Source organism: Lycium ferocissimum, chromosome 3, assembly GCF_029784015.1.
Source record: "Lycium ferocissimum isolate CSIRO_LF1 chromosome 3, AGI_CSIRO_Lferr_CH_V1, whole genome shotgun sequence".
Lineage (NCBI taxonomy): Eukaryota > Viridiplantae > Streptophyta > Magnoliopsida > Solanales > Solanaceae > Lycium > Lycium ferocissimum.
The window spans coordinates 67546449-67563528 of NC_081344.1; the positions used below are offsets into that span (position 1 = coordinate 67546449).

At 31.1% G+C, this 17080-nt stretch overlaps 1 protein-coding gene and 1 long non-coding RNA gene across 2 annotated transcripts; both read left to right on the plus strand.

Moving 5' to 3' along the window:
- The first annotated feature begins 209 nt into the window (after nucleotides 1-209).
- LOC132050493 (uncharacterized) lies at nucleotides 210-3507 on the plus strand. Its single transcript, XR_009413432.1, has 2 exons — nucleotides 210-559; nucleotides 812-3507. It is a non-coding gene; the product is annotated as an uncharacterized LOC132050493 (long non-coding RNA).
- A 10155-nt stretch (nucleotides 3508-13662) lies between these two features.
- LOC132051200 (uncharacterized) lies at nucleotides 13663-14669 on the plus strand. The gene has a single exon (XM_059442455.1). The coding sequence runs from the start codon at nucleotides 13759-13761 to the stop codon at nucleotides 14230-14232; it is 474 nt and encodes a 157-aa protein (XP_059298438.1). The 5' UTR covers nucleotides 13663-13758; the 3' UTR covers nucleotides 14233-14669.
- Nucleotides 14670-17080: the final 2411 nt, after the last annotated feature.

A 17080-nucleotide genomic window follows, 5' to 3' on the forward strand; every position in this document is an offset into this window, starting at 1 on the left:
CATCGCTAACTAATGACGAATTAGCTACGGAATAATCATTTTGTCGCGAGACCAACAATTAAAATTTTAGTTCATTATATAGCGACTTAAAATAATTCCATCGTTATCTAGCGCGACAAAAAGGACGCGACAAGTTTTATTAATACGTAGTGCTGGATTTAGCAACGGAAAATCTTTGGCTAGGTTTTTAAATTTTTTTCTAAAAAACTTCTATTTGCAGCGACTGAAAAATCCGTCGTTAATTCTTTTTATAAAAAAAAAAATTAAGGTATTATTTAGTGATGGAATATAAATCCCATTGTTAATTCCGTCAGTAGGTGTAAACTAAGCGATAAATCCTAGGGCACACATCTATACTTCGTTTCATAGCCAACACCACAACACTGAGAGAGAAAGAGCTTCTACTACTGCATCAAGGGAGAAATCGTGAGAGAGATCAAAATAATATGAATCTAGGGCTTCACTTGCTTTTTTCTCTGCTTCTGTTGCATCTTTGCTCTTCTTCTACTGCATCTCTTACTCTTCTTCACTGCTGGATCATCTTTTATCTCAAGGACATGTATGTTTTTCTTTCTTTGCATGTTTTATGGGAAATTTGTGCACGATAGGAGGGCTTTGTCTCCTTTTCTCTTTCTTTGTATTCTTTGAAGCTAAATCTGAAATAGGAGTTAAATTTATTGGATATGTCTTGTTTGTGCATAAATCTGTATTTTTTGCTTATTATTGGGTTGGTACAGATTTAGGTTAAGTGTTGGGAATCTCTATCGAAGTTGGATGTCTTGAAATTTGCAAGTTTTTAATTTTTTTGAAGGTTAAGTGTTGGGAATCTCTATTTGGGCCGTAAATCTGCTGACAATGAAAATACAATCTTTGCTTGTGCCAAACCTTGTTGTATAATACTATTGGAGCTTGAAGTTTGTTTAATCTGTTGCATGTCGAGAGAAAAAACTTGAAGAACTCAACATTCTTCATTCTGTGATTAGACAATTCGATTTCAATGTTTGAAGTCGGTGTTAGTGAACTGGGGTTTCTTACTCGATTATTCAAAACTCATCCATATCAACATTCTTAATGCTATTCATAGTCCAAATATTGGTATGATAGTGGTATTGATTGACTATTTTAGGATTTTGCTATAGTTTCTTCTCTTGTTCTTTGTTCATTTACCTTTAAGCTTAATAGTCTAAAGTTGTGAATGTTTTCTAAGACCTTTTGCTTGATTTGTAAGAATTTATGCTTTTTATCTTTGGTAGCTGCTTAATATTATCAATAGGTGTTTGATAGCCGATTAGTAATTTCTGCATATTGTTAGTTTCGATTCTAGGACAGTTTAAGCACTCAACTTACTTGGTGTTGATACACTTTTCAGGTGAATGCTAGGTAAAAATACAATTAATGCTTAAAACGTAAAAACAATATCAGATTGATATGTTGATGTGGTGAGATTATAAAGAATTCATCCCTTCTTAAGTAAAAGCTTCAAGTTTGAAGCCTGAGAATAAATAACTTTTTCAGGAGCGAGCAATTTACCCTTTAAAAGATCTCTAAGAACAATTTTGAAAAATTGGATCAGTAAATTTTGAGTACGCATAAAGAGAAATAAATAAATGAGATTGGTACATATGGTTTTCTTGTTCGAGCTAATTAGTTTGAAAAGAAACTTAGGTAGTCACTTTTTCTTTTTTATGAAGAGAAACTTAGGTAGTCACTGTAAGTTATACTTATTTGCATAGTCTTGGATAAGGTGACAATCTAGTAATTTTCAGTGACTAACCTAGTTATCCATTTGAAGATAAAAAAGGTTTCCTGATGGAGAAATGCCTACAGTCAAAAGTGATTAGTAGCAATACTTATTGTAAAAGGAAACAAAATGTTTGGTAGCAGCTATCTTTTTGGCTAAGAATGGTGTAGTGACTGATGATCAATGAAAACTACAGAAGATAATGATAGAAATAGCTGTAATCCTCTTGACTAAGAATGGTATAAGTGGTGGTAGTTTTCAGTTAGAAGATTTGAGTTAGCAACACTTGTTTTAAGACGGAACCTCAATTATACACTACCAATGCACTTATCGTAGCATTATTAAACTTGAGGAACAAAAGCGCTTGTATGTTGTACTTTGTCCAGATAATACTTGAGCTCACTTATTGTAGCATTAGTAAACTTGTTTACAATGATGTGAAGTAATATCTATTTCTTCTCACAATGGATATTAGTTATTAATAAATATGAGGCAAAAAGAAATAAATTTATTAAAAGCTACAATTGATGAGTTGTTTGTTGGACTATACTTGTTACATTCTGGGATTTATTGAGCCTACTGTTTTGAACTTCTTGTTTTGGAAACTTAAGGCTGGAATTTAAGGTGATTAAGGCGAAACGTTTATTATGAAGAACAGTGATCAATATGTTTTGTTTTCAGTTTCTCATTTCTTTTAACGAAAAAGGTGAATGATATGTTCTATTTCCTTATGAGAAACGAAATATATGTTTTGTTTCATTAAGGTATTTCAACTTGTTCTTCCATTTAGAGGTCATCCTGGTTTTATTAATTATATAAAGAGGGAACTTTGGTTGCTTTGTTTATTTCATTATTAATAAGAACATGAATAATCTAGACCGTGTTTGGATGTATGAGAAGTTGGATGGCCGAGGGGGTATAAACACTAGCTTCGTAACTGGTGTGAATAATTTGATCCAGTTTGCACGTTCTCGAAATCACATGAGTGGTGACAAGGTTAGATATCCATGTAAAAAATGTCACAACATTAAATACATGAATGTTGAAACCGTTAAATATAACCTTATTCATTCTGGATTTGTTGAGAACTATTTTGTTTGGAAGTATCAAAGGGAAAATGTGTGATTGGTGAGATAACTTCTGGTAACGATTTGCATGGTGGTGCTCAACTTGAGTCGGCATCCGATAATCCATACTGACAAATGGTTTTGGATGCGGCTGGTCCCAACTTTGGTCAGGGTTCGAGTTGGCAATCTCATAGCAATATTAGAGATGATTCATCTCATCCTTATGAACCTTCAAGGGAGGAGGAGACTAATCCTTCAATGGAGGAGGAACCTAATCCCGAGTCCAAAGATTTTATGATTTACTACAAGCTGCTAATGCAGAATTGTATCCCAATTTTTCCCTCTCTCAACTCACAGTAGTCTCCAGGATGTTAAATATTAAAATAGATAATACTTTGTCATAGAGAGGTTCTAAGAAAATGATGGAATTGTTGAAAGAGGTTTTACTTGAAGATAACAAAGTGCTTTATAACTATTATCAGACCAAGAAGTTAGCGCGTAGTTTGAGTTTTCCGGTTGAGAAGATTGATGTTGTGATTCGGGATGTATGTTATATTGGGGTGATGATGAACGCTAATCTTGTAAATTTTGTGGCTACCAGAGGTATAAGCGTGGTGTCGGCTCGCGTAAGAGGAAATTGGTCCCTTACAAGACAATGTATTATTTTCCTTTGATTTCTAGATTGCAGAGATTATATGCTTGATTTCTAGATTGCAGAGATTATATGCATCCCATGCTACAACTGCCAACACAAGTATACACAAGAGCATGGGTAATGCGTTGTCCATTCGACTCCGAGGCTTGGAAGGACTTCAATGAAACTCATTCTTTTTTTTTCCCCGCTGAATTAAGGAATGTAAGGTTGAGGTTATATACTGATGATTTCCAATCATTTGGTCAGTTTGTGAGGAAATGCTCTATGTGGCTAGTGATTGTCACCCAATATAATTTACCTCTAGCTATGTGCATGAAGGACGCATATATGTTCTTAACTGTCATTGTTCTTGGGCCAAACAATCCTAAACATAAAATTGATGTTTATCTGCAACCTCTAATAAACGATTGACCTTGTTGTGGGGGATAGGTGTAAAAGCATTTGACATCACAAAAAAAACAAACTTTCAACTAAGGGAAGCTTTGATGTAGACAATCAGCGACTTTCCAACATATTCTATGTTATCAGGATGGAGTACTGCGGGCATGTTAGCATGTCCTTATTTTATGGAGGAAACACAATCCTTTAGATTACTACATGACAGGAAAACCATCTTAGTTTGACAGTCACAAAATATTCCTTGACCAGCATCATCCTTTTAGGAGAGATTCGAAAAACTTTTGAGAGATCCGAAAAACTTTCTCAAAAGTAAGACTGTCAAACGACTACCACCAACCCATAGAACAAGAGAGGAAAGTTTTAAACACATTTTTGACTTGGGATAAGGAAAGTAACAGAGTTAGATGCACAAGAAGTTAATCGGAGAATATGTAAGTTTTGTAGGTGGAAAAAGCGATTGATTCCTACACTAAATGATTACATGCTCCCTGTAGTGAATGATTTCTTAACAATCACATTATCCAGATGCTCCTATCAACAACCCATCAGTCATGACACCTATAATGCCTCCTACTACTGCTAACGTTGACGATGTTGATCCTTTAGTTTCAAATGATGATTGTAGTCATTCACACATGCATTAGTTCTTGATATTGTCCGTTTCTTGTTGGAAAGTAAAAAATTATGCATTAACAATACTTGATGAATGTTTGTTCTTTTGGTAGTTGATAGCTTGGTGCTCTCGATGTTTTGTTGAACCTTCTATAAATATTATTTTATAATAACGTCATTTATTTTGAATGGTATTTAATAATTAACATTTAATATATGTTTCAACGGGCGTATTTAAAATAAATAAATAAAATATTAGAAGAAAATATTGCGACTGATTTTCCAATGTATTTTGGTCGTTGCTATACAAAAAAATTTGGCGACTGATTGCGACAAACGATTTTTTATCACCAAAAGGTGGCATAAAAGACTCAAACACGTGCCTCGGATTAGCGATAAAAGTTTTCGTTGCTAATTTACTAAAACGACGAAATGAAATATGAAACTAGCGATGGACTTTATAACAATAGCTTTCCGTCGCTATAATGTGGCAACGGATCTCATACGTCGCTACTTGCTATAGATTTTATTTTTCCCTCGCTAAGCTTGCTAAGGATTTTATTTTTCCTTCGCTAAGAGGTTGGCAACGAGCAAAATAGTAACGGTCGATATTCCATCATTAATCCGCCTCAAAATATAATTATCGACGGATATGCTGATTAGCGACAAATTACGTCCGTTGCTAAATGCTTTTTTTTTTTTTAATAGTGGTAAAAAAGAAGATGGAAGAAACGACTAATTATGCGGAGTACAGAAAAAGTTGGAGTTTTGCTTTGAGAAATGTATTTAACTAGATAAAATACTAAGGATAAAATAATAAAAAATTTGGTCAATTCAAAATTGATTATAGGATGAAAAGTCATAAGTTGGGAATGACCGTCTGATAATTTTTGGCTAATTTTGACTTATAAGCCCTTTAGGTATTTACCAAACGCATAAATAATTAAAAAGTATTTATAAGCTATTTTGACATGCTTATAAGTTTAGCGAAATACCCTCTAAACTCATAGATTTGTACGGTTTCACATATGCTTCTTTAAGGGTACATTTTTTAAACTACAATCTATTGTCCATCCTTTAGGAAACATTCAATAAAAGAAGGGCGATACAGAAAAAATAAACATGACTTCTTCGCCAGAAAAATGCATACAAGTTGAGCAGTGGTCCAATATATATATATATATATATATATATATATATATATATATATATATATATATATATATGAATACGGTGTTAATTCTACTGTACGTACTTATATTATCATATAGTATTTTAATTAATTCTGCCATACGTACTTGTATTATAGTACTACATACAGATAAATGAGAAGTGGTCCAAACTCTAATTACTGCACATTTAAGAATAACACGTTACAGACTATACCGTACGTACTGGTATCACCGGCCATATCCTTAATGGAGTATTATTGACATGAAAATTTTCAAAAGACCCACCATTAATCTGCTATAAATGGTTTGATTATCTCTAGATTATTACTGATCAAGATGTCCTTTCACTAAGTTTGATCCATGCAATATTATTTCATCTTCATAGTCACAGGCATGGCGTGGTTTTCGATCACTTAACAACATATTAGTATGGCAACGCTTGGCGCTAGCTCTTACTGTTGAAAGTAGCTAATAATTAATTAATATATCATGAACTTGAAATATGAAATGCCAAAGGGACATTAGTTTTGTAATACTCCAGCAGATATATAGAAAGTATTAGTTCGTACTTTATATGTAACTTTCACTTTATTCGATCACTCCTCTAGTTTATATAAAAAAGTTTGTTGTTTATTTCTTGAATCCTGTGTATTTTAATTAAGACAGATTTTTAGTAGGTTTGAAAAAAAAAATTTGTTTGGTTAATAATTACTTGGGATCTATATAAAGAATTATAATTGGAAATTCTTTGTACCGTACAATTCTTCTCACTACAAGAAAAAATATATTTGACAACAAAATCATAGATTGATTATTATTTCAAAAAGTACTTTTGACAACAATTTTTTTTTGTTGCATAGACTTTTTCCAACGGCTGTTATTGCAACAACGTGCAACAACTTTTTTTTTTGCCAAAAGATCATTTTGCAACAATAATCAATACTATGGCAACAAAATTAAATTCTTTGACAACAAAAAATTTCATTGCCAACAATAAAACTAAGTTGTTGCCAAATATTAAATTTTTTGTTGCCATTTCTATAATTTCTTATATTGTCTTATTTGTGATGGAAAACTCTCTCTGCTTCCTTCTGCCAGTGCGAGCATATCATCCATGCAATTAGAGATAGTTGTACCATTTATAGTTGACAAAAAGTGATTTTTTCCCCAATTTTATGTTTTTCTTTTGAGTTTCATTAATTAGGAGGATTGTAATACAAGTACGTACGGAGTAATTAAAGTTTGGACTACATCTCAACTTGTACTAGTTGGACCACTTCTCAAATTGTACTTTTTATTCTTACGTACTTAAAAATCATGTTAATCTTCTTTGTATGGTTTTCGTTTTATTGGATGTCCCTAAAAGAACCAACTAAGAGTTTTGAAGTTCCAAATTTATACTCAAAGTAGTAATTATTACGCCAAACAAAGTATGAATCTATGAACTTAAAATGCTTATATTAATGGAGTTTCCAACTTGGTTTTTGGTGTCAAGACAGACTCATCACATGTTGTACTTAACAAGTCTAATTAAGCACATCAATTAATTCTCTATGACTCTATACATCATTAAGAGTCAATCTGACTATTTTAGAATCTCCACTGTTGTTAGTTACTAAAAATAATTAAAAAAAACAAAAGAAAGTACTTAAAACCTTGATTCAACTCATTTTAGCTGTGGTTGGTGCCCGAAACGTAAGTGCTGCGATGCTTCGTGCTAATTATGATCTTTGCATAATTCTCCACACGAACTAAAATCTAAATCTAGGTGGTGATAAACTAGCTAGATTAGGTATTTCATATTTGGATTATTGGATAGGCATATTTGGTTAGACTCTCAAGCTTCCTAAATAATTTTTACACTATCATTACGTTTATTGATTTCAAAGAGTGATAAACTAGCTAGATTAGGTATTTCATATTTGGATAGGCATATTTGGTTAGACTCTCAAGCTTCCTAAATAATTTTTACACTATCATTACGTTTATTGATTTCAAAGAGTTTTTTTTGCTTATGTATAGACTAAGAAGTCTATGTTAGGTTAACAATTTAGCATAACTCTACGCATTTATTTACACTTTAATTGATCCTTAACTTACCGAATTGTATAAAAGTTCTTTCAAAATTAGTGTTTGGAAAAAAAATCATTTATTTAATTACTTAGCATTAAGGTAGAAATTAAAAGGGTAAGTTCTTTATAGTACCGGACCAGAAATTTTTGTAATAAGGGAATTCAAAAATAAAAAATAGGGAAAATTTCATAAATGACTACATTTTGAGGGTTAAAAATCTGGCATAGCTACATTTTGCTTATTGACCTAATGCGTATTCATTTTTTGGTCCCTTTTTGCCGCGCATTCATGAATATACGATTTTTTTCCCTTGTGTTAGAAATGAGATTCAACATGTATTTTTATATATACATAAAAACAAAGATACACCAAATATTTTTCTTATTTGCGCAATATAACGTTTTTGAATACAAACGGATACAAAAATTAACAAATACCTTCCTAAAAAAATGAATACATTCTAAACGTTTAACGAAAAAAGCTCAAAAAGTGGAATACACCGCCTGGAATACAACAATTCATTAATGTGCGCAAGATATTCAATGTGAATGGTCACGCGAACCACAACAACAACAACAGAGTCTTAATCAGATCACGATGAGCTAACGAAAATCTTTAAAATTACCATCGAAATTTAATTATGTGATAGCAAGTTATTGCTTAATCATCCCTGGACAAGTTTTGTTTTTAGGTTACGAGCATATTTGGTGTCTCATCAAAATTAATTGACGGAGAGAGAGGGGGGGGGGGGGTTGAGGGGGAAAATATTGATACAATGAAATAAAAGTTTATGTGTAATTAATATAAAATTTATTGTAATTAAAATAAAATGAGAGTTGCTAAATATAATTACCTAATTTGACCCAAGATTTAAAAAAATATCGGAGTATCAAACTAGGATTTCAATATATGACCTAATGCGATCTTTTAACCCTCTTTGCCGCCAAATTATAATCTTCCCTTGTGTTAGTGAGATTCAACATTTTATTTATGAAAAAAAAATTGTTTTTCTTAAATAAACTTTTTGAGAAGAAAATTGAACCCATTGCCTTCCTTTACACACACCTGGTTCATAATGTAAGTGAATGGTAGAGTCATAAAAAATCTTTAAAATTACCATCGAAATTTAATTATGTGATAGCAAGTTATACCCTTTTTGTTAGGTTACTAGACAATTAATTGCTATTATAAAAGTTTATTTGTAATTATTGTTATTGAGAGTTGCTAAATTGCCACACTAATTTGACCCAAATTTTGCCATAATGTGGCAAAAAGACCTTATTGTTAATATGAAAGAAAAGATACTAAATTATTAAATTTGACAAATAGTCATATACAACTTTTTTGACCAAAATAATGGAGACCTTATTGTTAATATGTGATCTAATTATGTAAATTTATACAACTTTTTTTTATGGAGATGGGCTCGTAACACTATGCCCATATCAACTCCTTAAAACCTAACGGTTATTTTTGCGAATTTATCGGTTGACAACAAACCCAATGATTAACTTTATCGAACAAAGTAGGAAGATGACTCTTAGACTAATTGAAGGACTAATTTTATCCTTTTAATGGTTCAAATTGTCACAATTTGTGCAACTTCCAAGTAGTACTTGACGTACTTTAGTTTAAAATAGAAGTCACCACAACATTTGAGAACCAAAAAAAGAAGGGAATGAATGGGGTGGGAGATCGAAAAAGAAAGCGTCGGCAGTGGTAGACTAACATTAATTATATTAATTGAAGAAATGAGATAAAGTTTAAATTGTATGCGATAATGGTATAAGAAATATTTATATATTAAGGTAATTTATAAGAGATATAAAATTATAACTAGTTTTATTTTTATTTTTTATTTTATGACAAATACTCCCTCCGAATCTCCGATCCCTTTTTAACACCCTGTTTGGATGGTTATTACAAATCAAAACATACAAAGTATAGTTTACTTATAAGTTACCCCTATTTATTAGAGGTTTTTTTAGAATGAGAAAAATTAAAAAGAATTACTCCTTTAATGTTAAGGGTATCTATAGTTGGAAATATTAGTCCACTTTAGTTTTGAATTCCTGATTTGACAACTATTTTGAACTAAAATGACAACTAAAATGGGATCATAATAATAATAATAATAATAATAATAATAATAATAATAATAATAATAATAATACTAACTAATATCTATTAAAAAAAAAGATAATTAATTTTTTTTTCACACTATAGTATACATAATTTAAAATTCAGCGAAATATAGTGGTGACTAGCTAGCTTGGTGAAAACATGGGATTTGTATGATCTTCCAACAACAGTGACATAGTATTCAGCCAGGAAAAACGATGTCATGCTGGAAAAAGGAGGAGCAACATTTGATGTTTTTTCCCCTAGTTTGAGAACAATGTACTTTCACTTGTAATTGAATCTGCGATCCCAAAGCATGTCGCTACTAATTAACATATTACTTACTATTCTTGATTAAAAAATTAACATTTTTTTTTTTATAATTATTTGATATTTGAAATTAACTGTCCAATTAATTGAGATTCAAGCAGTATAAGGCCTATTTAAGGTGAAAGCGCTTTACTAGAATTTTTTTCATTCTCAAGGTCCTATCTCTAAATTGTTCGATTAAGTGTAGAGGGATCGAATTTCATCCATCTTGCCGCATCATTTGATGGCCGGTAAAATATTATACTTGCTTACAATCTAGACCTCTACTCAAGTAGGCTCAACTTTGTTCTAATGTGTTTTCCCTTTGGTAAGAAATACTCAGGCCATTGACATTATATTCAAGATATGACTTCAAAGCCAATAAATAGAAAATAGATCGTGAAAAATCAAGGTTTAAATCGCATTAAAGGTACCAAAAAAGTAATTGATTTTTCTCAGATAAAATCTGTGTTGAAATTAATCCTACCTTTTGTCCTTTTGTGCAATGCAAAGAATACAAATACTACGTTACAAGGATATGAACGTATTCATTTTAAATGAACTAAACATATTCATTCCAAATGAATTCTGTAACATGTGATATAATGGTTATTTACTTCCATTAATGTTCATTAATCACCATATTTCTTCTCTTTGCAACTGATCTTGCAATTTCTTATATAAGCAGTGTCTTTGGTGAACATAATACACACGAACAAAAACACTTCCTTCCTCTCTTCTTCTTAACTTATTTTTTGGGCAATTGTCTTGAGCAACCTCCAAACTTTCAGTCACTAGTGCAAGTGTTAGGGTGTGCTGGGAAACCTTGGGGAGCGATCGGTCTTAACGATTTGTACCAGAGTCGAGCCGAAATCGCTTTCAAGGCAGTGACTTGCCACGACGCAGCGATTTAATCCCATAAATTGATTCTATCCTTTAGTTCAATTTTACTGATTGATATTGTTAATATTTCCAACAATTTAAAAGCGATTTACTTTATTCTGTATTGATCAGTAGCATATGGAGTGGTAAAATAGTTCTATACATATTTTGGTGGTGAGAGTTATCTTCGTCAAATAACTATACTTTTAAATACATGCTAATTATAATAAAAACGACATGATGGGAGCGATGCTAGCTATGGGACACAGAAAGATTTAAATCGACACATTAGTTCTTATTTTAAAGTGATCTAATGCAAAATTTGGATGATGAATTGATGTAAAAGTCGAAAACAAAGTAAATTTTTACCGCAATAGTAAATCATGGATCAAGATCTATTTATCTAGTAGAATCAAGTATCTCACCCTTTGAGCACCTGCCATTACTCGCGGACCAAGATGCTCAAATTTCAAACTGACCCCACCTTTAATTAGAAAAACCTTTGGAATAATACAATTTTGATCAAGTTACAAATTTTAAAGTATTATTTAAATTACAGATCGTTTTAGTTTTATTATTTATTTTTGATTTAAAAGAAAACGAGTGGAGGTCAGAGAATCGTTGCACAAATTGGAAAAAAATGTATTTTTTTCAGTTGTATTTCTTTTTCCGTACCTAATCACTGACTGCAGAGTTGTAATGCCTATATTCACGCCGACTAGCAATATGAGTTCATTCATGCAGTGGGATCCATTGAATGTCATTAACAGGTGGATTAGGACCCAAATCTTTCACTAAACAATTCATTATATATATGGTAAGCCTCCTTAAAAAAGGATTTTACATAATCTTCATGAAAATAAAACAAGTTAGCTGCTATAACAGGTGGAAAGGACCTGATGATGTAAAATTCCATTACACTAACGATGTGTATTACTTAAACTCTTAAATTTACACCAACTTTTCCCCCTATAATTGTGAATTCCATTAAATATCCCTATACGAAGGAGGCGTCTTCATTTAGAAGTTTGTAATTGTTACATTTAACTTTCTCGGATTTAAGATATAGCGTACTACATACATATACAGATACTATATTTTTTTATACTTATAATGTAGTTTAACCTATTACTGTAGGTTAATTATCGTTTTAGCATGTTACCATTAACGATATTTATAGAAATTAATAGATAATTAATTTATAAATAATCTGACTGTGTAAACTTTTTTTTTTCCTGGCAATGTACGTAAGTTCCCAAATCTAGATTCTTGGAAGAATTAATGGTAAGTTACTTTCCAAATCGAGTTTTGAGAGAGAACATATTTTAATGCTATTTTTCTATGCCCAAAGATGGAGGATTGTCTATCATCACTAAACAATGATATTCGCCAAAAGCAAGAAAAATAACAAGCAATAAGAAAGCTTGTAAGTTGTAAGTTAGGATACAAATTCCTGCCGAAGTTTACTTTTCTTTTACTTGACTAATTAATCCATGTATAATCACTGCATATTTGGTAGGTCAACAAGCATATATGCACGCTTGGATATGATTATTAGGTGTGGTAGGTGCTAAATTTGGGAATTTTAATAGAGTTCAAGTTATATGCACTAATTAATGTACAAACTATTTACAACTTAGTTAGGTTATTTAAAAGACAATAACATATAACTTTTGTTATAACCTTTTATTATTAATATCTTAATACTTCTAACACTGTAAATTATCTGCTATAATAAGTAAAAATAAATTGATAGTATAAAAGATCTTGGAGTTGTTTGAACTCTCATTTGACTTTTTTTCACTCTGCACGAAACGGTAGAAGAAATCCACAATTATGGCAATTTATTTACAGAAAGTAGTCTTTCTTCAATTAGCAACCTAGCTGCCAAACGTTAGCCTTACGAATGCTGGTAAATTATTCCCAAAAAATTATTACACTCAATTGAAGGCATCCTTGGTCAAATAATATTTAGAAGCAATGGCATAATTGATAGATTATTTCACACTAAAGACAACTTAAGTTTAAGAAAATGAGTTTAATTTATATACTTTTGACAATGTATTTTTTTACACTACCATATCACCTAAAAGATAATATAAATAATTAATCTATCAAAAGTGGTATAGATAAGTAGCCTACAAAAATAAAATAAGTCACCTGTTACACAAATTAAGTAATTACACGACGAGGGTAAAAATACTTTAGACTTATACAGTACTCCATCCGTTTAAATTTGTTTGTCTTTTTTTCTTTTTTAGTCTATTGTAAAAAAATGTCACCTTCTATATTTAAGACTCTTTACACCAAAGGATGAGTGAGCCACATCTTATCAGACATATTTAGGGTCAAAAGATTCAAATAACTTTTGTACATTACACACATCTTAATTAGTTTAAAACTGCGATATTCAATTTTTTTTTTAATTTTCTTAAACTTCGTGCAGGGTTAAACTAAGACCAAAAAAAAATTAAATGGAGGGAGTATAAGTTGAAACAAGACTAGGGCAATTTGGTCATTAACTTTATAACTTTAACTAAAAGCTTTTTAAAATAAGCACAATATTATTTGTCCACATGAGTACGGTTGTTGCTATATAACATGGCCCTTTCTAATCCAATCAACCAATGTTATCACATTCAAAAACTTTCGCACAAAACCTTTTCTTTTTTTTAGAGAAAAAGACTCTTTTTCTTTCTTCTCAAACTTTGATTAAAATCATCAAAGATGGGAAACAGTTTAAGGTGTTGTTTGGCTTGTGTTCTTCCTTGTGGAGCACTAGATTTAATTCGTATAGTACATTTGAATGGTCACGTAGAAGAAATAACAAGTCCAATCACAGCTTATGAAGCTCTCAAGAATTACCCTAATCATGTTTTGAGTAAACCATGCTCTCAAGGTACAATGGCTCGTCGGATTCTGATTTTGTCACCAGAGTCCGAGCTCAAAAGAGGTAGCATATACTTCTTGATTCCGGCATCTTCCGTGCCAGAGAAGAAAAAATCCGGCACCACCCTAAAAAAATCACCCAAAATTAGTACAAAAAGCAATAAGAAATGCCACGTCAGCGTCCCCGAGTGTGATCGGGATTTAAGCGATAGTACAACACCGAAATTGAAGAAGTCGACGTCTCATCGGAGAAGTAAGAGTGGAAAGGTTGTTGTATGGAGGCCTCATCTCGAGAGCATTTCTGAAGTCTAAACTTATTTGATATGACGGAAGTCATTTTAAACTTTTTTTTGTTTATTACCCTTATGAAGGGTGATTTCCTTTTTTTTTTTTTAATTTGTGGATATTCTTTTTTTTTTGTTTATTTATTTTCCATCTGCATGTAATAGTAGCAGATCTGGATTGAGAGGCCAGGGATGTATAGCCCAAGGAAATTTATGAGAGAGAGATTGGAGAGCGATTTTGAAAGTTGTACTCAAAGATGAAGAGATGGTACTTTGAACTCCCTTCAAAATATATGAGGGAGAAAAGAGTATTATTTTTGTTTTTTCCTCTTTCTTGTAAACTTCTGGACTTCAATATAAACTTTTATTGTTAACAATACAAGAGTTTCCTCCTTTCGAGAAATCAATGAACTTTAATATATACAACTTGTATATATGTTTGATATGTTATTGCTTCTTTAATTTCTCAATATGTCTGTATCTTTGAGTTGTACCATTGCCTTAATTGTACCTTTTACTTGAGTATTTGTACATTTAGTCTTGTCGAAAAAGGCTATTTTTGGCTTGGAGATTCACTTATGAGTTGTGATAATTGAGATTATTCTTTCTTGACCCAAGGCTAAGCTGCAAATAAAGTCCATTTTCAGCTGATTTAGAGTAAATGGTATAATGCCGATATATAAGCGCATTGGTAATCCCAGAATTTAGACGTTGTGTGGGTTCAATGAGTTGAGATAGTATCATCCGAAATGTATATCTAATTCTATTTATACTTTTTTTTTCACACGTATACATATAGTTTCAACATTGGAATACTACATTTCTGCCAAATCGCAAGCAGTCACATTGTTAATATAACTCCATAAGATGTGTAAAAATTCTTTACACTATTTTCCTTCATTTTGCAGATTGGGGTTGATTCATGATATGAAGAAAGTGAACTAGTAACAATACTTAATATCATTGTCAAATATAAATCATAATTAGTTATGGCATTTTATTATTTTAAGATTGGATGATCTGGAAGAAGGTTAATGAGTCGTGTCACCGGCACCTATGTAGGCCAAAGGGGAAAACTAAAACCATGGAACTATTCAATGTCTCTCTTTCTTTATATCAAACTTATTAATAATGTAATGATGTAGTTGTCATCTAATAAAATAGATTAATCTCAATGATTGTTTTGATAGTTAGCTTAGCAAAACAATTTCCTTCTTACCTTTAATGTAAAGCAATTAGTGATCCAAAGAAAGATGCGTAATTAATTTAAATTTTAGCAATCATAGTGTCATTAATAACCATGTGTAATGTTGGTCAAAGTGATAACTGGCTGCGGGGTTCCTTTTTGGCAAAGAGTTCTATCTATGATTATAGAGAATCTCAGCAAATGCTACAATATATAAGGGTCATATACTATGATACTATCAATTAATAGTAATACTTTTAATAGAGATTTACGATTATTATTATATAAGTGACTTGATTGTATAAATATTTAAGACACTGTCATAACTTAGAACTTACTCATAATACATATATGGCACGCTTTCCTTTAATTTTAGTCTGTCCACAAAAGAATGTCACCTTTCTATATTTATAAAAAAATTAATTTTAAAATTCTCCTTTTATCCTTAATGAGATGATTTACAGTCACACAATTATCAAAGGCTTGTTTTGGATCACAAATTTCAAAAAATTTCATATCTTTCTTAAACTCTATGCCAAGTCAAATGGTGTCACATAAATTGAGACGGAGGGAGTAGTATCTTAAGAGTTCAAATTCTATGCTTTTACAATGTAAAAAATATTTACACAATCAAGACATTCAAAAGTTAATTATTTCCGAATAACTCTATTTAATAAAATTAATGCTTAACTAATAATGAATGGTAAGCACTAAGCAACCTGCTATAACAAGTTAAACAATACTGGTTGTGTAAAACATTTTGGGAAATGAGATAAATAGCCATCCACCAAAAAATATATATCTAGTATATGTATAATATACACATAATATATGTATATATTGGCTATCGGATAAAAATGCTTTTTGACCGAGAGGCCAAATATAACTATCCCAAAAACATACATTGTAAGTGCATATAACTTAAAATTTTATATCTTAAATATGTTGACAATTTCCTTCTTACTTCTAATGTAAATCAATAAGTTATTTAACAAATAGTTATTTAACAAATAGTTATTTAACAAAGAGGTTAATTTATCTATAGCAACCATATGTCATTAATAACCATGTGTAATGTTAGCAAAAGTGAGAGTAACTTGCTTCTATGGCTTGTGTGGGGTTGCTTTGATTTTTGCAAAAAGTGATCTATCTATAGCCATCTCAACCAAGGCTATATATCTTAAAATGTTTATCACATTAAAGTGGGTTCTACAGAGGCAAAAATTAGTGTTGCATATTATAGAATGGTTATATGATATTAGGACTGTTCCATTGTCTAAAAGCAAGTGTGTTTAATTATCTATTTTATAAAGATAGGGTATTATTATTTCACAACTAATTTCATGTCATTGTGCATCTTTATTAATGTGTTATTATCGTTTATTCTAATAGTCAAGTACGACCCCAAAAGTATGTGACAAATTAATTCTTGTATTTCCATCCGTTATATCTATGTGAAAAATCTTGTCATACTAAAATTAGATTTCACTGTAAAATTATGGGGGTATTAACAAGCCCGTGAATAGTATGACAGGAGAAGACTGAAGAAGAGGCCTTTGCTGAGATTGAAATAATACACTTTAGTGATACAGAAAATTAAATTATTAGACGATAACTAATTTTCTTATCATTAGATATTTGCCTAGAGCCTATTTAAAAAAAAACACTTCCTAGCAGGAATTTCTTTTTT